The sequence below is a fragment of the Nycticebus coucang genome, chromosome 18 (assembly GCF_027406575.1).
Source record: "Nycticebus coucang isolate mNycCou1 chromosome 18, mNycCou1.pri, whole genome shotgun sequence".
Taxonomy (NCBI): Eukaryota; Metazoa; Chordata; class Mammalia; order Primates; family Lorisidae; genus Nycticebus; species Nycticebus coucang.
Window position 1 is genome coordinate 33,373,681 of NC_069797.1, and position 22,553 is coordinate 33,396,233.

At 50.8% G+C, this 22,553-nt stretch overlaps 2 protein-coding genes across 3 annotated transcripts in view; one reads left to right on the plus strand and one right to left on the minus strand.

Annotated features, from left to right (window-relative positions):
- The window catches only part of NOS2 (nitric oxide synthase 2), a 40,003-nt gene extending 37,790 nt beyond the window's left edge, over nt 1–2,213 (plus strand). The window contains exons 25-26 of the mRNA XM_053568861.1: nt 46–240; nt 1,643–2,213. Of these exons, the coding sequence (XP_053424836.1) occupies nt 46–240; nt 1,643–1,750 (303 nt within the window). The 3' untranslated portion in view covers nt 1,751–2,213. The remainder of the gene's footprint in view (nt 1–45; nt 241–1,642) is intronic.
- Nucleotides 2,214–3,577: 1,364 nt separating this feature from the next.
- Nucleotides 3,578–20,803, minus strand: LGALS9 (galectin 9). 2 transcript variants are annotated; one of them, XM_053569806.1, is made up of 12 exons: nt 20,673–20,803; nt 14,247–14,338; nt 12,849–13,050; nt 10,791–10,901; nt 9,802–9,897; nt 8,198–8,233; nt 7,591–7,641; nt 6,919–6,960; nt 6,108–6,196; nt 5,783–5,945; nt 4,209–4,355; nt 3,578–3,695 (listed from the first exon to the last, which is right to left on the minus strand). In XM_053569806.1, exons 1-11 carry the CDS (start codon nt 20,709–20,711, stop codon nt 4,209–4,211), a joined length of 1,068 nt encoding a protein of 355 aa, XP_053425781.1. In that variant the 5' UTR covers nt 20,712–20,803; the 3' UTR covers nt 3,578–3,695. The 2 variants fall into 2 exon arrangements, with proteins under 2 accessions (XP_053425781.1, XP_053425782.1); XM_053569807.1 differs by lacking the exon at nt 9,802–9,897.
- Between the last annotated feature and the right edge of the window lie 1,750 nt (nt 20,804–22,553).

Genomic DNA, 22,553 nt, shown 5'->3' on the forward strand with positions numbered 1-22,553 from the left:
ACTCCCAGCAGCCTGGGCTGAACCCACCATTCCATCTGCTTTCAGGTCTATGTTCAGGACATCCTGCGGCAGCAGCTGGCCAGTGAGGTGCTGCGCGTGCTCCACGAGGAGCTGGGCCACCTCTACATCTGTGGGGATGTGCGCATGGCCCGGGATGTGGCCCACACTCTGAGGCAGCTGGTGGCTGCCAAGCTGAGCCTGAATGAGGAGCAGGTGGAGGACTATTTCTTCCAGCTCAAGGTGCGACCCCTGGTGGGAGGGTGTGGGCTAAGGTGTGGGCTAAGGTCAGGCCCAGGACAGTCCTGGACCCCAGCAGAATCCCAGAGGTGGCTGAGGTCTGAGCTGCGTGGGCTGGTAGGAGGCCTCACTGTGCATCCTGGTCTGGGTGCCATCTGGCTTGAGCAAATCAGAGAAACATGTCCGTTTTTCCTTCTGTGGATAGAAGCAGGAGAGTCAACTTGGCCTCTCTTCAGACCCCCCCTTTCAGAAAGTATCTGTGTAGCTGAGGTAGGGCTGTGAACAGTGGGACAGGATGGATATACTCCCCTCAGCCTCCTGTGAACTTCACACTTGCTACCTACACCCAGGCTGGTGTCTGCTCACCCTGATCCTCACCTGTAGGAAGGGCTCACATTTTGATGATGCTAGTGGTGACATTTACCAAAGGATGACCCTGGGCCAGATGCTTGTCAAGGATTTTCATGTGGCATTTCATTCAGTCCTCGCAAAGGCTTTTTGAGGGAGGTACTATTATCACCCCTCATTTTATAGAGGAAAGGGGGTCTGTGGCAGTGAATGTGAGAGCCCAGAGTTCAGTCTGTTTCCAGAGCCTTTATTGAGCACCTACTGTGTGTTGAGGATAGAGCAGTTAAAAAAAGGCAAAAATTCCTGCCTATGGAGAGCTTACATTCTCCTGGGGCTGACAAAACCACACAAGAAAAAGGGCTAGTGCTTTGGAGGAAAAAAGAATGTGGCAGGGAAGCAGGAGTTGGGAGGTGAAATTTTAAATAAGGGTGATCAGGGAAGGTGTCACTTGAAGGTGACATTTGAGAAAAGACTTGTAGGAGAAAGGGGAGCCCTGTGGATATGGAAGAAAACAGATCTGGGCAGATCTGGAGGCAGCAGCAGGTACACTGGCCGTGGGGTGGGAGTTAGTCTGGCATGTTTGAAGAACAAGGAGATAACTGGTATTTCCCAAAATGAGTTCATCGGGTCCATAGATAGTTGGCACCTGTTGCTTTTCTACAAGAATTCTCAGAGCCATTTACATGCTACTGTGTATCGTGATGCTTCAAGACCAGGAGAAAAGAAAGTACTAGCATTTCCCAAACGTGTATCTCAGAGGTCACATTTCCTAGAACATCTTGTGGATGAGTTCTAGGCAGGAATGGGAACACTAGCCATCCCTAAAGCGTGGGCACATGTTCAGATGGTCCACAGCAGAGCAGGTGCTGACAGAGGTTAAAGAGTCTAAATCAAATGCCAGCATCATCTAAGCATGATGATCGGGAGGACAGATGGCTTGTGAATGTCCATGTGATAGGGAAGCTGGGGCAGCCCCGGGGGCTTGTCCTAGCCTAGGATGATGTCTGAGGCACTGGACCAGCAGAGCTGACACTTTGATCTCTGTTTTCCCTTAAAGAGCCAGAAGCGCTATCATGAAGACATCTTTGGCGCTGTATTTTCCTATGAGGTGAGAAAGGACAGGGCAGCGGAGCAGCCCAGAAGCCTGGAGTTCTCAGTGCTCTGACAGCCCACAGGACAAGTTACAGCTACTGACATAGGGTGGACTCTGGATTATCTGAGGTCTCAGGGCCTGGGGAGATGGAGGAAGTGATACCCTGAAGCCTCATGTCATATTTCCTCACATCCTTCCTCTCCAAGCCCTTTACTTGATCTGCTACCAGGTGGCATCCTGGATGAATTAGAGCCTCCTCTCCAGCGCTGGGGCCTCCCTGGTCCCTTGGAGACTAACACTGCAGCGGCAGGCCTGGCAAGCGGTTAAGAGAAAGATGGGACGTTTTGCAGATCGCACCTCTCTGAGTGACCACCAGGAGGCGCTTTCGCGCCACCCTGTATTTAATCCCACCCCACCCCGTGTACAGTTATTTATGCCTCCGTATTTAAATAAACAAACACCCCCGTGTGCTTCCATGGGCCCCTCAGCCTTCCCTTGATGTTGATATTTATAAGAAATACATTTTATTTTAATCGCACTGTACGTGTGTGTGTTATAGGCAAAGCGGCCCTCAGTTACACCGAGTGGGGCTGGCGGCACTCTGGCACAGATGGAGTATTGCGCTTGTCCTAAGACCTGTGACAGGGCGAGGGGCTCAGCCACCCACCCCCCAGAAATTACCTCACATGGGATATGTATGGCAAGTGTGGGATTCTGGGCATGAGGCCAGTTCTCTAGTGAAGGCCTTGACCACAGCCCTGTCCTGTCTTTTGCTCTGGGGCTTGTTTGTGAGAGTTTGCCCAGTGAGGATTTGGCACCTGAGAAAAGCAGGCATGGGGAGGACGTTGTGAGTGCGGCACACGTCCCCCTTGCCCCTGAGGCTGTGGACCCTTTCTGGTTTAAAGCCAGCCAGTCCTGAGGGACTGAACCATGTTCTCCTGGTCAGAACCAAGGAAGGAGCTCAGCTGGAGGCAAGTGGGGGTCCCTCCCTCTTTATTGCCTTCCTCAACTACTTCTCTCCTCTGCCTCCCCACCCTCCTCTCTCAGCTCCTCCCCTCGCCCCTCTCTTCCCACTTTCTAGCAGCTAAATACACAGACAGGCAGGCAGAAGGCAAGAGAAAGGGGCTGCTAACCCAGAAAAGCCCTTTGCCCTGACCACGAGCCAGTGATGCATCTGAACCACGTGGCCAAGTCTGCTTTCCTAGGCCAGGGCTTCTCATGCACTAATGTGACCCCGAGTCAACACAGATCTTGTTAAAATACAGACTCTGACTTAACAGGTCTGGGGCAGGAGAGGCTGCATTTGTAACAAGCTCCCAAGTGACACTGACGTGGCTAAGCTGAGGACTGCACCTTGAGCCCTGCCCTGGTTTCCCAGGGACCAGATTCTTGAAGGAGTCAGCAGGATGTGTTGGCATCACATGGGCATGGAGCTGGGCTCCCCTGCACTGGCCCTGTGGCTGGCAGAACCTCACGCACTCTATGCCTCTTTTGCTGCATACCCCCAAACCCCTAATGCAGCCCAACCTGACCTGGCTTTGGATCAGCTGCTCCTGGTCCCACTTGCCACCTCCCCCTACTGAGACTCAGGACTCTGATGAGCTGGCCCTGGCATCTGGCTTCCTAGTCCTGCATGGCCTCATAGGCTCAGTCCCAGCCCTTCTCCCATCTCAGAAGCAATGGGCTCTCTCCTGGGTTCACCCTGGTTACCAACCTTCGTATGTCAGAGACTCCTGCCCACGAGGCCTGGGCCCCAACCTGCTTTCTCCAGCACCCTCCTAGGATATGTGAAGGACCCACTGGGAGTAGGTGTGCATGTCAGCAGCCCCTACCCATGCTGTCTGCTCCCACTCCCCTCAGCAGCACCCCCCAATCCCAGAGACTCCAAAATTTCTCCAATGAATTTAATAAGCCACAGCCACCTTTATTTGGAGGACACTGGGAAAGAAGAGCGCCCCCTAGGAGAAAGTTCTGGTCAGCTGGTAGAGGCCAGCAGGATGGCATCAGGGTAGTTTTCCTGTAGGGATGAATTGGTACAAGGTGAGAGAGTGAGGTTAAAGGTCAGGGGAAGGGGAGGAGCTGAGGAGGTCATCTCCCACCAGGAGTGACAGCTGGTGACTTGGGACTGGGAAGGAATTGCTTGGGGGACAGGCAAATAGCTCATAGCAGATGGAGTGTGGTGCTAGGCCGGGGGCTTGGGAAGGCTGAGGACCGACCCTCTGCTGAGGGGACTGACCTGGAGCTGTATCTGCATTGCCCCCTCCCACCCACTCTTCTTCTCAGATGGCAGGATTGGGGCAGCCCAAGCCCCAGGCACTGCTCCAGCAGAGCACGACTGTCCCAGCCAGCTGCCTTCTCCCCTCCAGGCTGGCTGCAGCCAGGAGCAGGGCCAGACATGGACATGCCCTCTCCTGGACATCCCAGGTCCTGGGCAGCGTGGACAGGCTGAAGCCGGGAATGAGAGGTGGACTGCTGGAGAGACTCAGGCATAACTCGCCCCAGCCTTCGTCTTCAGGCTAAGGGAGCCCACCTATGTCTGCACATGTGTCAGCTGCACATCACCCGCCACTTGTAGGTTGTTGATGGCGGTCAGGTTATTCACACGGTGATAGTAATCAAACTGGTGCTGACCATCCACAGACACCTTGAGGCAGTGGCCTTCACACCTGATCCACACCTGGGCAAAGAGACCACACCATGTGCACAGAAAGTCCTTAACCCCCAGTGCAGCCTCATGTCCCCTCCCTCCTTCCTCAAGCATTAAGACGTCCCACACTTGTGTTCTAGCCCCACTGAGTGACCTGCTCTTCAGTGAACATACCCTGTGCACTCCACCCCCCAGTACTTTACCAAATGCTGTTCCTCTGCCTAGAATGCTGTTCCCTTCTCCCACCATGCATCCCACCCCAAACACTTTCAGGGTAGCTGCTCCCTCAGGCCATGTTTTCCACCCCCAGCCTCACACTCCAACTGGACCCCGAGTGCCACTTTTCTGCCCTGTACCCAGCACATGGGAATGCAGCTGCAGCCTCCTAACCAGTCTTTTCCACCCATGAGGCAGAGGGGCACATGTCTTAGAACATCCTCATCCCCATGGCAATAGCTAACACTTCATCCCCCTGTGCACTGGGCACTGTTCCTAAGCATGTTACAGATATCAACAGATGTCATGTCATGTTACATGTATCTGTAACATTGCGTTCTCACAATGCTGTGAGAGCCTTATTATTATTTCTCCATTTTGTAGATGAGGAAACTGAAGCACAGAGTGGTTAAGTCACTTGCCCACAGTCACACAGCTATCCATAAATTGTATATTGCTCCCTGGCTTGAAACACTCCCCTGACTTTTCACTGTATTAAAATCAATCTCCTTTACTAGGCTCCGGAAGCCCTATAGCAGTCATTTCAAACCCTGATTAATAGGTAAGTTAAAAATACAGATACCCAGGTCACTACCTTACTGGCCAGGACTGGGCCCAGGTGCTGACTCCTTTGTGAGCTCTCTGGGTGGAGAATGACAGTTCCAGGCGACCCAGGCCTCCAGTAGCGCCCCGTACCTCTGTGGGCCTCACTCTTAGCCTGTAGGCCCTGGCCTCACTGTGCCCTGCAGACTGGTGCCAGCTGCCCCTTCCCAGGCTCCCCCATCCCACTGTCCTGTTTCACCTTCTGCTAGCACCTGTCCTTATCTGCAGCCTTTTGCTCCTGTCCTTGTTTCCTTGCTCCTTCCCCAGCTAAAGTGTGAACTCCTTGGGGGCAGGACCTTGTCTGTTTCCTTCAAGACGGCAACCCCAGCATGTGGGGTGCTTCCTGGACAAAGTAGACCCCAGTGAAATGGTTGTTGAATGAATAAGTGAACAAATAAATGAGACCTCATTCTTGGGTCTGATTTGTGCGATTACTGCTGGGTGACCACAGGCAAGTGATATGCACTTACGAGTTAGTTTCTTCATCTGTCAAAAGCAGAATCCACAGTCCTTCACACAGGACAGTGATAGTAACGTGTTGACCACTGCCCTCACCTCAGAGTACCCCCAGACCTCCTCTGCCCCTCTCCTTGTCCACACCTGTAAGCCCCTCTGAGCTTCAGGCTGTGGCACCTTACCAAGAAGTTCTGGCCTCGGATGAAGGGCATTCTTCCAGGCAAGCTTCGCTCCTCAGTCCCCCACCTGTTATTGATCTGGGTGTTGCGGACCACAGTGTTCTCATCGAAACGGGGGTTCAAGTGGAAGGCGATGTCATTCCCCGAGCGCAGGTCGATGGAAAACCTGAGATGGGCAGCTCTGTGGACGTTCTGTACCCATTGGAGCTGCACAGGCCCGTCCCCCAGCTCCTCCCCTTCATCCCCAGCCTGCCCAGGGCCAGGGGTGTGGCCAGAATGACCTTGAAGTTCTCTCCCTTCCTGGAGTGCCCTGGAGTCCTTGGCTTACCTCTGTGCACCAGGCAGGACAGTGCCAGATATGACGATGGACTTGAATGGGTACAGCCCACCTGGGATGGTAGTGAAGAAAGGCATCGGCTGGCAGGGGGAGAGGACAGGTCAGCCAGCAGCCAGAGCAGCTGCCACTGCACAAGGGGATCTTTGTGCCAATCTCCATGAATTTGGACAGTCAGACAAGAAAGAACCCCACCATGTCTTTACTTGGTTCAGTAAAAGCCAAAGGAAAACCTTCCAGTGATCCTCAGGTCAATGGGTGAGGAACTTTTTGCAAAGCACAGAAGGATTTGCAGGGTGAAAGGGAAGGCCTTGTCATTGTGCTCACATTGAAGTGATGGTTTTAAGGCTGAAAGCTCCTTTCAACAAGTTTTTTAATTTATGTGAATGTTTTTAAGAATTTCAGCTTCCCAACTGGACGTGGCAGCTCAGGCCGGTAATCCTAGCCATCTCAGAGGCCAAGACCAATGGATCACGTGAGCTCAGGAGTTCAAGACTGGCCTGAGCATGAACAAAACCCCATCTCTACTAAAAATAGAAAAACTAGCCAGGTATGGTAATGTATGCCTTAGTTTCAGCTACTCGGGAGGCAAGGGGATTGCTTGAGCCCAGGAGTTTGAGGTTGCTGTGAGCTAAGACGCCAGGGTCACTCTACACAGGGCGACAGAATGAAATTCTGTCTCAAAAAAAAGAACTTCCGATTCTCTTAATTTGGCAAGGCCAGAAGGTCACCTCCAAGCTGCCCTTCACTTCCCACCCTGCCCAATTCAGTCAAAACCCGCACCCCTCCCTGAGAAACCACTTACGTAGCATGGGTTGTGGTACACTGGAGGTGGGATGACAGGATTCTGTTGAAAAGAGAGCAGGAAATTCAGTGTGGGAGCACGTGTGTCCACAAGCACATACTCCACACCCCAGGCCATGCTAGAGGGGCTGCTCCAACCTGAGGCCCCTTCAGCCTTTGGAGTCTCCCATTCACCTTCCTTCTCTTCTCAGCCTTCCTGGAACTTCCTGTGGTGTTCCTGGACCCCATCATGGTCCCTGGCTCCACCCCCCTTCACAGGCAGCCTCACTCACTCCAGGTCCCCAACCTGATTTGTGCCATCAGAGGAGGGAGAATTTAATCCCGTGACCAATACTGGTGTCCTAGGAGCTTGTCCCCAGACGCAGGGCCAGGAACCTCAGCCCTGGGCTCTGGGGCCACTGCACACCCATCTCAGTAACAGAAGGACCAGTTTCCCTGCTGATCTCTAGAGGACCTACCTCTTCAATCACTGGATAAATCCAGCCTGTTCCAGAATTGCCACTGTCCCAAGGAATTTTAGCCACGTATCTCTTGAGCTGGGGACCCACCCCCAAATGTCCCCATCCTCTTTGAGAAACCCGCTTTCTTCACAACTTTAGGACTCTGGGGAATTCAGTTTTGGGTGAAGGAGGACACCGTGAGGCTGTGAGCTGCCCAGAATTTGTAGACTTACAGGAAACATCTGTCCAGGGGTAGTCTGCACGGTGTGGATGACGGTCTGAGTCTGGAAGGGGGAAACCAGGTCTCACCCAGTGCTCACCGGCGCCCAAACCACCAACTGCCACCAGAGGGCGCCACGTAACATGCACCCTCTGAGGCTCGTTAACTGCACTGTAACCATCCAAAGGCCCACACCCCGGCCCTAGAAAAGTGTGGGTAGGGATGTTTCTTCTTTCAAGGGGCTGACAAAGGGGCAACAGTAGATGGTAGAAAAATGTGGCCGCACTTGTGCTCTCTGGCCCATCTTTCTGCTCAGGGAAATTTCTCCCACATAGCCTCACTTCGAAGCAGAGATGGAGCATGTGGCCTTGGTCTTCTATGGCTGCCCAGAGAGTAGCAAGAACATGGCCAAACAAGTGGGAATTCAGGCTGTTTCCCTTACATCAGGGCCTGCCAACCACCCCCGCTATCACCCACCCTCCAACATCACTGGGGCCAGGCAGGTGGTTGAGAGGCCCAGCCTTGGCTGCCCGACCCCATGGGTGCAGCCCATTGCCTGCACCGCCTCCTCCTGCTAACCCACAGAGAGAACCAACACGAAGAGAGAGCAAGAGACTTACAAAGGGGACCTGGTTGGCAGTCCACATGCCTGGTGGCTGGAAGGGGTGAGAAGAATGGAAATGGTGGTTATCCTTGGCACCTCACGAGGGTGATGATGGCAGGACCCCAGGGCAGGTCTTGTGCTAAGAAATGCCCCTCAAATACCCTCACCTTCCTCCTGCTCCCCAGAAAGCCTCCTGAGCCTGGGACACCCAGGCTTTTACCCCCAAGTGCACAGGGCTTGAGGTTGGGGTACCCCCATTAGCTGCTCCTGAGGAGAGAAGGTTGGGTCTCATGGAGACCACATTGATTTCCTTAGTGTCCAGGGAAGAGATGGTACATGTGGCCTTGGTCTTAGTGCCCAGAGCCAAGAACATTACACCCAATGCCACAGTTCATCAATAAAATGAAAACTAGCATGTTCTGAAGGCTTATTATGGACCAAGCTCTGGGCTCCAGGGCTTTCCAGCAAGGGAAGCAACACTACTCCTGTTTCCTGGGGGAAGCAATGGAGTTCGGAGTACCTGAGCTTGCCCAGGTAGAAGGGACAAAATCCAAAACGTTACCCAGTTTTTCTTGTTGTATCCATTATCCCCTCAACCTCCCCAGGGCCAGGGCCAGGGCCAACATTGGGCTGCCTGGCAAAGCTTCCCGGGAATTCACCCTGCTTTGAAGCCAGTGTGACAGGAGGCAGGTGCCTGTCTGCACCATGACGGGCCACAGGAAAGCTGTGTAGGTAAAGCATCCCCAACCCCACTGCATGAGCGGCTAAAGGAAGGCTGCTCGCCTTCTTGTCCTGGACCCTGTCCCACCTGACCAATTATTCTTGCCTGGGAATGGTGAGGTATCCCCTTCTACCTGGCTGTGCAAACGACATCATACATTCCTTCACTGAGTCCCTACTGAGGGCCAGGCACTGGGCAGATGAACACAATCCCAGCCCTCTGGGGGTCATGGGCTTAGGGGAGATGGGGGTGGAGTGACGAGGACAGACATGCAAATGGGGTTACAGTGACATGTGGTGACTGGCACAGCACAGACATGTGCAAAGCACATGGGGACACAGAGGGAGCATCCAACAATCTCCTGGGCAGGGAAACTCCCTAAGGAAGCACCATTTAAGCGGAGGACTGAAGGGCAATTAGGAGTTTGCTGGGGTGAGGCTGGCAAAGGAAGTTTTCAGCACCAAGGTCAGCAGGTGCAAAAGTGGGATCAGCCAAGAGGGCAGGGAGTGAGCAGTGGAGGCTGCGTGAGCTTCGTGGGCTGGGGGTGAAGGTGGCAGGTGGATGAGGCTGCATATCTTCCTGGGGAGTCTGGGCTTTGTTTAGAAAGCTTTGGGGCTTTTAAGCAGGGAGAGGATGTGATGAGATTTGCTATAAGATCACTGTGGCAGGAAGTGAGTGTGAGGGGCATTAGACCACTGTCATCGTGGTGAGGAATCACAATGGCCGGACCAAGGCTGTGGTTTCAGGGACAGGGGGACATAAGAAGGGGGAGGAGAGAATCCAGGATGACTCCCAGGCCCCAGCTCTGGGCACCTGGTGGATGGACACAGGGAACTCTCAGGTGACCAAGATGGGCCTGCTAACTGCTCAGCTTCCCGGGTTCTTTGTGTTTAACTCACTTTCGGTCTGTGCCCCTTGAACTTGGGTGGGAAACGAACAGGCTGGGAGGATTGCACCCTGGAGCAGGCAGACTGGGCGGGGGCCACCTGGGTGTTCTGTTAAAACAAAAGGTACCAGTGGGTGAAGAGAAGCATTCATGGAGCTCACAGTGGTGAGCAAGGCTGGGGGAGAGGGAGAGCGCAGGCCAGCAGGGGGTTAGCAGCCTGGAAGGAAAAGGCCCAGGCAGGTGAGGGGCAGCAGGAGGCAGTGTCCCTCCGTCTCCTCACCCCTCCCACCTGCGGAGAGTCAGAGACGGAGGGAGTGGGAGGGATGAGAACCTACTGTGTGCTCGGCTCATCTCCAGGAGCTCACTCAATGGCCAAGTACATGGTACTGCCTGATGCCCTGCGGGAATGTGGGCCCAAACACACCCTACCCAGCTGTCCCCTGATGTCTCCTGACCTTTCAAATGTTGGCAACACATCCAACATTTTTAAAACACAGAGAGGGTCAAACAAACCCTGGTTGGGACCCATGGGGGCTGCATTTCTATCATCCATTGAACCATACAGCCACTTGTGGGGAGACAGGGAAGATGCTCATCCCACAGATGAGGGATATGGAGGCTGGAAGAGAAGTCCTTCAGGATGTCCCCACAGACGAGCAGAGTGGCAGAGCTGGGAGTTTAAACTGTTTCTGTTTGGCTCCTGAGCCTGGGCTCTTTCCGGATCTACATGGCCTCCTAACCAGGGTGGAAATGAAGAGGGACAGAGAAAGAAGGGGCCAAGGAGTCTGGGAGACCGAGGGAGGTGCTCTGGACAGAGATACAGAGGATCGCAGAAAGACACAGCACAAGGGGCAGGCAGACACCAGGACAGGGAACTGACGGTGTGGCCCTAAAGTCAACTGGACAGGAGATCGGCTGGTACCTTGGGCACACCCAACAGGGCCTAGGCACAACTAGACTGGGCCCTCCGCCCCAGCCCCTGGGCCAGGTGGATGATCTAACCTGGAAGCTGATGTAGGACAGCTGCACCGCGCCACTGACAGAGATGTTGTCCACGAGGTGGAAGGGCACCCGGTGTGAGTACTGCACAAAGAAGCTCCCGTTCACCATCACCTGCCGGAGGAGAGTGCGCGTTCCAGGAAGGAGTCCCAGGGCAGGGCGGGAGAGCACACCTGAGTCCGATCCTCCCATCTATCTCCAAACTGGGGACATCAGCCTTCAGTGCTGTGCTGGTTGCCAGAACACGTGTGTGATCCAAAGTGCATCAACCCGAATCTCTCCTTGGCTATAGTCGTTGGCTTTTAGTTCTTAAGGTTGCTCAAGGCAGTAGGTTTTTCTTTCTAATCATAGTTCACCTGGGGCATTATTTAAATATGCATAAAAAAGCTCAGGAGGACCCGAGGAGAGGCCACCTCAGGGGCACACTGAGTGGAGGGAAATGCCCATGTCTTAGACAAGCAAAGAAATTAACATAGAGACGATACTCAGCTAGCAAAGGTAGCTTGCAATGGGCTTAAAAAACTATATCATTAACAGAACCTGTGTTAAAGGCTGGAACAACATTGCTGAAAAATAGTTGTGAGATGGGTGCCAGCAGCCTCATGGGTGCCGGCTGCCTCATCACCCCCATAAGATGGATGCTGTGGCCTCACACCACCCTTCGGGTAGGAGGAAGGGGAAAAAGAGGTAAATGAAATGATGCCAAGTCCCATTACTCTTAGATCGGTCAGACTGGGCCGGAACAGAACAAGATAAGAACTAATGAGCCAAGTACTGTCACAATGAGAGTTAACAAGCTAAGTGCTGTGACAAATTGTTTTACTTATTGTCTAATTGCTGATCTGCTTGATGTGACCTTTATGGCACCTATCTGCTAATCTGCTAAAATTGCAAGGTTCGCTTCTGTAAAAGGGGTTATTGTGACCCCCCCACGCTTGCTTTATGCTTCTTTTGCCAATTTTCTTTTTGCTTCTAATTACCAACTTTCAGCCCACCTATTTGTCTCTTTTTCAGGCTAGAAAAACCCCAACTTCAGACCCCTCAATGCTTTCTCACTTAGTCTGCTTTAGACTTGGCTGAGACAGCCCCGCAGTTAATAAAAGACTCCTTTTTGAACTTCTAATTTGAATTGGTGGTCCTTGTCTCACCCCATGACACTTGTTACCATGAACCTGGAAGGGAGGCATGGCTGCAGCAGGGGAAGGGAATTAACTTGAACCCTAACAACACACTTTACCATGGTGGCGCCCGTAGCTTAGTGGGTAAGGCGCCAGCCACATGCACTAAGGCTGGTGGATTCGAACCCAGCCAGGGCCAGCTAAACAACAACGACAACTGCAACAAAAAAAATAGCCGGGTGTTGTGGCAGACACCTGTAGTCCCAGCTACTTAGGAGGCTGAGGCAAGAGAATCATCACTTAAGCCCAAGAGTTGGAGATTGCTGTGAGCTGTGACGCCACAGGACTCTACTGAGGGTGACATAGCGAAACTGTCTCAAAAATAACCAGACACGCTTTACCAAAAAGCAACCTGGTCAGTTATCTAGTTATCTAGTTCTTTTTTCTTTTGAGATAGAGTCTCAGTCTGTCACCCTGGGTGGAGTGCTATGGTGTCATAGCTCACAGCAACCTCAAACTCTTGCGCTCAAGCAGTCTCCGTGCCTCAGCCTCTGGAGTAGCTGGGAGTACAGGCACCTGCCACAATGCCTGGCTAGGTTTTTCTATTATCAGTAGAGACAAGAACTTGCTCTTGCTCAAGCTGGTCTGAAGCTCCTAAGCTCAAGCAATCCACCTGCCTTGGCCTCCCAGAGTGCTTGGATTACAGGCAATTTAGTTCTTATTTTCAGAGGAAAAGAAGCAACAGGTGCACCTGTAGATTCGCAGAAAGGCGTGTGAAGAGACCAGGCCGCCGTGGGTAACATCTGAAAGGACATGGTCTTGTTATCCGTACGGTGGTGTTGCTGTGGCCAGGTCTTGATTAAGATGGTAATTTAAGGCCTTTCTCCAAGCCTGGTAGGGCTAGGGGACAGGAAGCTGCAGGTGGGGAGGGGTTCCTGCTCACCTTGAAATCCGAGGGCTGCACCAAGAAGCAAAGCTCAAAAGGCCTCCCCTTCTGGAAGGGCATTTGCATCCACCTCTCCTCACGCCCCCAGTGTCCCTTCTTCCTTGTGTTGCAGACCACGAACCCTCCATCTTCAAACCGAGGGTTAAAGTGGAAGGCGATGTCATTGTCACTGAAGCCAGTCTGCAAGTTCACAGCAAACCTAGGCCCAGGGAAAGCGAATCGTCTTCTGTCTCATGGTTTATTGCCAGGAGAACAGGGCACCTCTGATTTGGCTGGGAACCTGATGCCTCCCCAGCCCCTTCCCTTAGCAATCCATCCCATGCTCAGGTCAATTCAACCAACAACCAACAAGCGCGCCCATCGCAGATGCTGCTTTGTGACATCCTTTTTCTTTGCCTAATTTGGACCTAATACATTTTTGTGCAATTATGCATTTGCTTTTACAGCCTTATTTTCTAAAAAGAAATAGAAAATGGGTAAAGTGCCGACCTTAGGAACAAAAGGTGTAGGTCCTAGAAATGAAGTACAAATTGGTAACAGAGATGGAAATTGCTAGACAGGCCCAGAAGAGAGAGCCTTTGGTGCCAAGTAGACACTTGGTGGAGGTGAGCACACACCTGAGTAATTGGGAAAGTGTATGAAGGAGGCCCAGAAAGTCTCAAGAAGAAGACTGCTGGGAATGGCATGGGGAGGCTGGCGAGGCAGAGCTGAGATTCCAGACGAGGGTCCACAGACACTGCGCACTGCAGCAGGCAGCCACCATGGACTCCCTGTGCAACCTGCAGGCGCTCCTCAGCAGAAGTCGGTCAGGCCCACGTGAGGCTCGCAGGCCCCTGCAGCCCCTGAGAAGACATGAGCCTCACCCTCTTCCCAGACAGCCTGCCCTGGGTAGGAGGAGGGGTGTGGGAAAGAGTGTGGACAAGACATTGGTATTTTGAATTCACTTAGTATTTTCCAGAAAAGCGAAACAGACCAAATCAGTAATTTTGATGGCAACTTTAAATGTTTCCACATCAGCAGAATGAAGCTTTCCAAGTAGATGAGAGCACTTTCTGGGAAAAAAGGAACGTTCTCGGTTTGCGATTCTGAGTCATAGCATACAAAGTTCAAGCCTGTCATCATAATTGTCTATCTCTGGGTTATCCCACTTCCCTCCTTAGACAGTGAGCTCCTTGGAGACCAGCATCCCTGTGAACCCCATTAGTCCTAGAGTCTATGTTAATGGTGTCCCTGGAGGCAGGTGTGGAGCGGTGCCCTGTGCCAGGGTGGACGCATTCGGGCTCCCCTGAGCCAGACGGGCAAGCTTGTAGGTTGTTGGTTGAATTGACCTGAGCACGGGGTGGATTGCTAAGGGAAGGGGCTGGGGAGAAACAAAAGTGCCTTCCACATACACACCTGTTTGCACTGGAGTTAAGAACAGAGCCATTCACAGTGATCTGAAGTCCAACCTGGAGACCCCCCTGGATTATCCCAGAAAAGGGGACAACCTGCAGAGAGAAGGTGTGAGGGCATTAGTCAGGGGGCCACCGTCCTCCTATTTGTCCCCACAGCACTTGCCAGTGGCTGGCTTGTATATAACAAGGTAACCAGCTCTATGAACAGATTCCAGTGACTGCTACCCTGTTTCCCCAAAAATAAGTCATCCTCCGAAAATAAGACCTACTCACAGGAAAGACGTCCCCTGAAAATAAGACCTAGCGCATCTTTGGGAGCACACCTTAAAATAAGACACTGTCTTATTTTCGGGGAAACAGCGTACCTGTTTTTCAAATAATCTTCTCCATTAACAACTACTTGACCTTTCTGAATGGGTTCCCAGAAATGGTGGAGTTTCTGTAAGACAGGGAGTTGAGATTCCAAAGGCCCCTGGGCAGACTTCCTGAGGCCAAAACTCACCATCTCTCTCTAAAGTGCAGCTACGCCTATAGCCCCCTTGTTAATTTCGAGCCAACCTGCCAAAGTGCCTTTTGCTAATTTCCCCTCTTTCAAAAGGCCCAACTCTTCTTTAGTCAGGGAGAGGGTTTGAGGCTGCTTTTCCTGATCTCCTGACCACAATCCTCATCACCTCTGCACTGGGAGGACCTGTGCCTAGGCTGAAACTCCTTCATGGCTTCGGTACAAGGGTATTGTGCTGGGGCTGGGGGTGCAGCTGTGACCAGGACAGATGGAGTCTCAGCCCCAGAGATCTTAGGGTCCTGTGTGAAGGCAGACACAAATCCAATTAGTTACTTAGATATTCTAAGCTTACGGTAAGGACCTGAAAGGATGTGATAGGGAGCTGACTTCTGTTAAAAGTGGGAGAGAAAGTGAAAGCTGGGTTGGGGAACGCACCAGGAGGATGGCCTCCAGACAGGAAAGTAACATGGACACAACCTGAGATGGAAAAAACTGGGGTGTTGATGGGGGCTGCTGCACCCCAGGCCAAGCTCCCAGCAGATGTCCCAGAACCCTGGATGACTATTTGGAAGTCATCCAAGGGACAAAACAGATCCAACAAGGGTCTGGAAGCTTAATCTTCCACTCACCTGACAGGGCCAAGTAGAAGCCATCTCCCCTCACCACCATCTCCATATAACACTGGACACCATGACCTTTACCCTCCTGGCCACTTCCAGCACAGCCTCTTTCCAAGGCCTTCTGCAACCCTGGGTAAGTCCCCCTATCCACTCCTGCTCCTGGAGTTCCCATTCCTTCCCTCAGGCCCTCAGCAGCCTCTGAAGCCCTGGTGTGGGATCTCTACCCATTTAGGCCCTGCTGGTAACCACTTTGTCAAATCCTCTCTGGAGTCTGGGCAGACTCTAGACTTGAATCCTAGCTCTACTGTGAGTGGCCTTGTGAACCTTGTTTCACCTCTTTTTGTATTATTTTGATGATTTGGTGAGAAAATGTCTATGGTGAAAGACACTGGCACACAGTAGGTGCCTCTCCAGTGACCCCCTACTTTGGTCTCTCTGAGAAAGTCCCAGATTAGTACTTCTCCACTTTTAGAGCTTACTTTTGAAAAGTCTTTTGTCTAAAGTGGTTAGACTTTATGCAAACTGCATGAAAGTCCAGGTGTACCTCCTACCTGATTTTCATATTTTTCAAGTTATTATTGTCTTCTCTAACATCTCCTTTAGGTCCATTTCCTATAAAAATCAAATGCTTAAAGAAGCCAGACAAGTGATGTGCATGAGGGAGATAGCCAGGTAGGCAATAGGGAGTGGTGGGGACTTTGGCAAAGTAGACATCACCCCCACCACTTACAGGAGCAGCATCCACTTGGCCCCATTGCTTCCAATTTTCAAGAAAACACCAAAATTTGGATTTTTTTTTCCTGTAAAACTTTGTATTTTCTGGGGAATAAAATCCTTCAAAAAGGATTATATAAAAGTTCCTATATTATGGAGATACATAAGGAAATATTTGTAATAGAATGATATATCCGGGGCGGTGCCTGTGGCTCAAAGGGGAAGGGCGCCGGTCCCATGTACCGGAGGTGGTGGGTTCAAACCCAGCCCCAGCCAAAAAAAACCACACATGCAAAATAATAAATAAAGAAAGAAAGAAAGAAAGAAAAAGAAAAAGAAAAAAAAAGAATGATATATCTGGATTTGCTTCAAATGTCTGGGGGTGGAAAGGGAAGTAGGTGAAGGCATGGATAAAGCAAGAGAGGCCCAAAGGTGATGACTGTTGAAGCTGGGTGATGGCTCTGTGTTTCTTGATACCATGTCTGAATTTCCTGCAATAACAAGTTAAAATAAACACTGTGTAGGCCAAGCAAGAAATACTTACAAGCCAAATTCAGTGCACTGACCAGTGTTCTGTGGCTTGTAATCTTGAGTTGTATGAAGTTGTATGAAGAACACCATGCCATCACCCAGCTTCAACCCTTGGAAAACTAAGCCCAAGAGCTGGAGGTTGCTGTGAGCTGTGATGCCACAGCACTCTACCGAGGGTGACAAACTAAAACTGTCTCAAAAAAAAAAAAAAAAAAGAAAGAAAGAAAAGAAATAGGTTATTTCATACAATAAAATCTAGCCTTAAAAAGAAAAGAGAAAGGAAGAAGGGAATTTTTTGAGCACTGATATGAAATGATGCCATTTGTATAAATAGGTGGCAGAGGGCTACATATTTGCATTTATTTATTTATAGATACAATATCTCTGGACTGATTCATAAGAAACTGATAACACTGGTTGACTCCAAGGAGGGTTTGTTAGGCTGGATAAAACCCACACCTACTCTCCAACTTCCAAAAAGACCCACGGTCTAATCTACGGATTAGACTGAATGTGTTGCCTTTCTTGGATTTTCCAGATGTGATTAAGGGAAAGATCTTGAGATGGGGAGGTTATCCTGGATTAGCTGGGCAGGCCCCATGTAATCACAAGGGTCTTATAAGAGGGAGGAAGAAGGACCAGGGCCAGTAGTAGGAGATGTGACCACAGAAGCAAGAAGATGCTGGCTTTAGGATGGCAGCAGGCACCCCAAGCTGAGTCATGCAGGCTGCAAAAGGAAGGGAAACAGATTTTGATTTATTTGACTTCGGACTTCTAGAACTGGAGAAGAACAAATTTGTTGCTTAAGGATGTGAAATGAGACTGGGCGCCCGTAGCTCAGTGGGTAGGGCGCCAGCCACATACACCGGAGCTGGCGGGTTCGAATCCAGCCCGGGCCTGCCAAACAACAATGACAACCCCAACCAAAGAATAGCTGGACGTTGTGGTGGGCACCTGTAGTCCTAGCTACTCAGGAGACTAAGGCAAGAGAATTGCAGAAGGCCAACAGTTTAAGGTTGCCACAGCGCTCTACCCAGGGCAACAGAGTGAGACTTTGTCTCAAAAAAAAGATGTGAACTGAAATACAATCTTAAGCCCCCCCCCCCCCAGGTGACTGAATGGAACTTCTCTTGGCCAAGTGCACTCCCCTCCACAAAACAAACGAACAAACAAAAAAAAAACACTTAAAGCTGAGTTGCTGGCCATGATGAGAAGGGAGGTCAAATATTCCTTGTTATGCCCTGTCCCTTTTGGAATTATTCTTTGTAACATTAAGATATAAAAATCATTAATAGACCAAAGGCCACAGAACACAAAAGCTAGGCCACATTTGTATCAGTTGAGTCTCAGTATATATCCAGTGGCCTGTCTTTGATTAACACATTTCCTTATCTTAACACATTCCAAGCCTTTAGAGAAATCTTTATTCTGTTAACCAATTACAAGTCAAAGAGTCTCTAAACCCACTTACAACCTATCATCCCCTGCTCCCAAACGCCCTGCCTTCCAGGGCCAAATCAAGGTCCTCTTTCCATGTACTGATATATGACTTTACGTACAATTCTCATCGCCTTAAAACGTATCAAACCAAATTGTAACCCAACCATGATGAGTCCACTTGCTCAAGAATTCTTGGGTGTGGTTCCCTGGGGCATGGTTGCGCCCACTGGGCTCAGAATAAAGCTTTTGTGATCATTTTATGGAGTTTGGGTTCTTTTCCATGGACAAAGCCTAGCCAATGAGGGCTGCTGTGGAATCTGGATTCCTGTGTTAGTTAGAGAAGGACTTTAACAGGAGACATGGGGGGAAAGGACCTGTTTTTGCTCCACGTGGCGCAGGAGGATGGATTTTTGAACTGAATTTGTGGTCTCACAGGCCTGGGCTCACCTCCTAGCTCCATGTGCTACCAGTTTGATGTTGACCGAGTCACTTGACCTGTCAGTGCCCCATTCCCTCCTGAGAACAGTGGGATGACAATACCAGCTTGGCAGTGGTCTGGAGAGCTTCCTTGAGAAGCCCTGTGGAAAGGCCCTGGCTGACTGCAGCCTCGGCAATGCAGCTGTTTGCATCAGTGAAGCTATCTATCCCTCAACTGGGTGAGAACTTGCTCTCTGCTCCTGGTCATGCCCAGAGGCTTCGGACTTTGCCCTCCTCTTCTGCCACACACAGGCCAGAGTGTGGGCCAGCCTCCTCCTTCTGGACTAGGTGTCCCCAGAGGGCGCCCATCCCATCCTCTGCAGCAAGGAGCTCAGCCCGCCAGGCTGAGGCCGCCAACCAGAGGAGGCGGTTCTGAGGTAGCTGACCTTCCAAGCCTCTGTTACATCATTTAGCCTTGCAATGACCCTGGCTATCCTCAGTGCCATTTTTATAGATGAGGAAACTGAGGCACAGAAAACTTCAGTAACTTGCCCAAAGCCACACAGCTGGTCGGCAACAGAGCTGGGGTTTGAACCCCAGAATCCATGTTTTAACCACCACACAGGGTGCCTCTCATAAGCAAAGCACAGAACATCCCGGTTCCTGGCTTGCCAGTCTTCCCTGGGCCACACAACAGGTCCATTCCTGGGTGTGGTCCTGGCTTCCCTCCTGGCCCTCCAGGAAGGCTGGGCTAGAGAGGGCTGGACAGGCCCGCATGGTGTGACCAGCTCCCTAGCAGAACAGTGGGCTGCTGACCTTCCCCCACGGTCAGCGTTTGGAGGAAGTGTGGCTCTACTGCCAGAGGTCACTGGGCCACCCAAGTTCTGCTTCACTTGCTCAGCTAGGAAGAGCCCTGTAGGCTGGAGGGTGGGCTGCCCCGACCCTCCGTCTCCTGCCTGCAGGACGTGGGATTACAAACCTCACAAGGTTTAACAAGGCCGCCTGCACGCAGATCCTACGCACAGGGCAATAAGTGCCCACACACTACAGACAGGGTACCACTCCCCTCTCCGTTCTGAGACTGTCCCTCTGCAGGCGCCCTTGTTAGCTCTGACTGAGCCCGAAGGACACAGACAGCTGCCCCCGGCCTCCCAATGCAAAACACACTGAAATCACTTCCTTTGCCTTGGGCCCTGCTCAAACCCGCTAGATGTGCTCTGCCCTTGATCCTTAACCCAACTTTGGGAAGTGGCACAAGGACTACTCCCTTTTACAACTGTGGGCACTGAGGCCCAGAGAAGGGAAAGTAACTTGCCTCAGGCCACCCAGCTAGTAAAGTTAGAAATCTCAGGCCCTTCTCTAGCCCAGTCCTTAGCTACACACTGGACTGTTATTGTGCAGAAGCTTGTTTACTTCTCTTTACATGACCCATCACCCTGTACCAGGGATGTCCTATCTTTCTTTTTTTTTTTTCTCTTCCACATAGTGGAAGAATAAAAATTGTTTTAGGCCATACATTACACACACAGATGCTAAGGAAATTTGGTCCAGCTCAGCGCCTGTGGCTCAAGTGGCTAAGGCACCAGCCACATACACCCGAGCTGGTGGGTTTGAGTCCAGCCCAGGCCCGCCAAACAACAATGACGGCTGCAACCAAAAAATAGCTGGGTGTTGTGGGGAGCACCTGTAGTCCCAGCTACTTGGGAGGCGGAGGCAGGAGAATCGCTTGAGCCCAGGATTTGGAGGTTGCTGTGAGCTGTGATGCCACAGCACTCTACCCAGGGTGACAGCTTGAGACATTGTCTCAAAAAAAAAAAAAAAAAAGGGTCTGTGCATACTTTTTGTGATATCTGACACAACAGATAAGCAAAAATAGTCCTTGCAAAATCCTTGCAGATTGGACATGCCTGACAGCGCCTATACCTCCCCTCTCTCCCCCCAACAGGACAGGACAGATCAATAAACATTTGTGAACCCCAGGAATCACGCTGATTAACATCCCTCCAGTCTGGGTAAGCTCGGCATGGCACAGAAGGTGCGTTAGGATTTCCCCATGTGGCATTTCTTCCCTTCTTGTGGTCTCTTTGCGATGCCCCCAACCACATCCCTGCCACCCAGCATGTGTTTCCTCAGAGACCCAGAGCTACTTCCCCCCTGGCTGTGGCAGCCAACTCAGCCCCTCTCCCGAAACCCCGGAACTCACTGGGCTCAAGTAGGGAGGCTGGGCACCGCTGACAGCCATCTCTCCACCCCTGCCTCTCACCAGCCAGGCAGTCTTTTGTGCAGGGGACAATTTTACAAGGAAATAGAAACCAAAGTAAGCTGGCAGTTATTCAAATGGGGAGGTTCTAGGAGCAACAGGAAGTGGTTCTGGAGCAAGACACAGGCAGGGTGCAGGGGAAAGGGTGGGACTGGGCGAGAGGAAGGTGGGCACTCCCAGTCCCCGTGACCTTTCCCTCCTCTCTCCTGTGCTCCACCCCTGAGACCAGACCTATGTGGCTGGTATCGGTGCAAGATACCTGTCCACATTGACATGACGGGTTTCCAGATGACACTGCCCAGAAGCATGTGGCCATGCCTTCTAAGCCTGTTGCAAGACGATGTCCAGAAAACAATGAGCTGGGCATTGTCTGAGCACAGGCTGGTGGAGGGCAAGGCCTGCTTCAACCTCTTTTACTCACAAAGAAACTAAGGCTCAGAGTCCCAAGGAGATACCAAAGGTTACAGCTAATGAGTGGCAGCCAGAGCTATATGAAGATACACAGGTTCTCCAAAAGTATTTCTCCCCTTTAAATTTCTAGTCCTCACATCAAAACATAATTCTGTAGGAAGGAATACATTGCAGGAAAAATGCCGAATGGAGATTTTTACTCCAGAGTATAGTGGTGCCCAGAAGCTTCTGATCCACAATCTGAATTTATCTCTTGCTTCTCTTCTCTCTCTTCTGCCCCTTTTTTCTGGGCTTTAGGGTGAGGAGAAGAGAAGTCTTGGACCCAATAGAACATTCCAAGGAACATGGGGGTGGGAGGGAACATACGACAGAAACTATCTTTCATCAGCTTTGGCACCTAGTTAAGGGAAGTAACTGGCTGAAACAGAGACTAGCAGGATAGGCTGCTCCTCAGCCATCTAACAATAATTGATAGAACCTAAGACACCCTAAATCACTTATGAAATAGAAGATTTAAACAACACTATCAACTTGCCAATGATCTTTTATAGAACACTATTTTGAACAACAAAAGGATATACATTCTTATCAAGTACACATCAAAATCCGATTAAAATTTCAGCCCTTTTCACTGGGCACATTGGCACTCTGGGAGGCCAAGGCATGCAAATTGGTTGAGCTCAGGAGCAGGAGGCCCAATCTGAGCAAGAGACCCCTATCTCTACTAAAATAGAAAAAAAATTAGCTGGGAACATTATGGCAGGCACCTATAGTCCCAGCTACTTGGGAAGGTGAGCCGGGAGGACACTGCTTGAGCCTAAGTATTCGAGGTTGCTGTGAGTTTTGACGATGCAACAGCACTCAACTCCAGAGCAACAGAGTGAGGCTCTGTCTCAAAATAATAATAATAATAAAATAAACAAATAATAAACAAAGTAAAATTCCAGCACTTTTGCTGGGAAATTAGCAAGCCAATTGTAAAATTTAAATGAAAAGGCAGAGGATCTAGATGAGTCAAAACAGTCTTAAAAACAAAGGATGCAGATCAAGCTGGGTCTAGTGGCACAGGTCTATAGTTCCTCTACTTGTGAGGCTGAGGTGGGAAGGTTACTTGAGCCCAGGAGTTTGAGACCAGCCTGGGCAACAAAGGGAGAATCAGTCTCAAACAAAAGAAAACAAAATAAAACACCCCCCATCCAAGAAGAAATATAGATCTTTCATTCTGTGCTGATTTCATGACTTTCTATCTAAGACTGGCATAGAAAGTCTGGAAATTGATCCACTCCTATTTGGCCAATTCATTTTCAACAAAAGCACTAAAGTAATTCAATATGGAAAGAAAATTCTTTTTAACAAATAGTGCAAGACCAATTAGCTAAATAGATGGGAAAAAATGAAGCATGAGCAATTCAC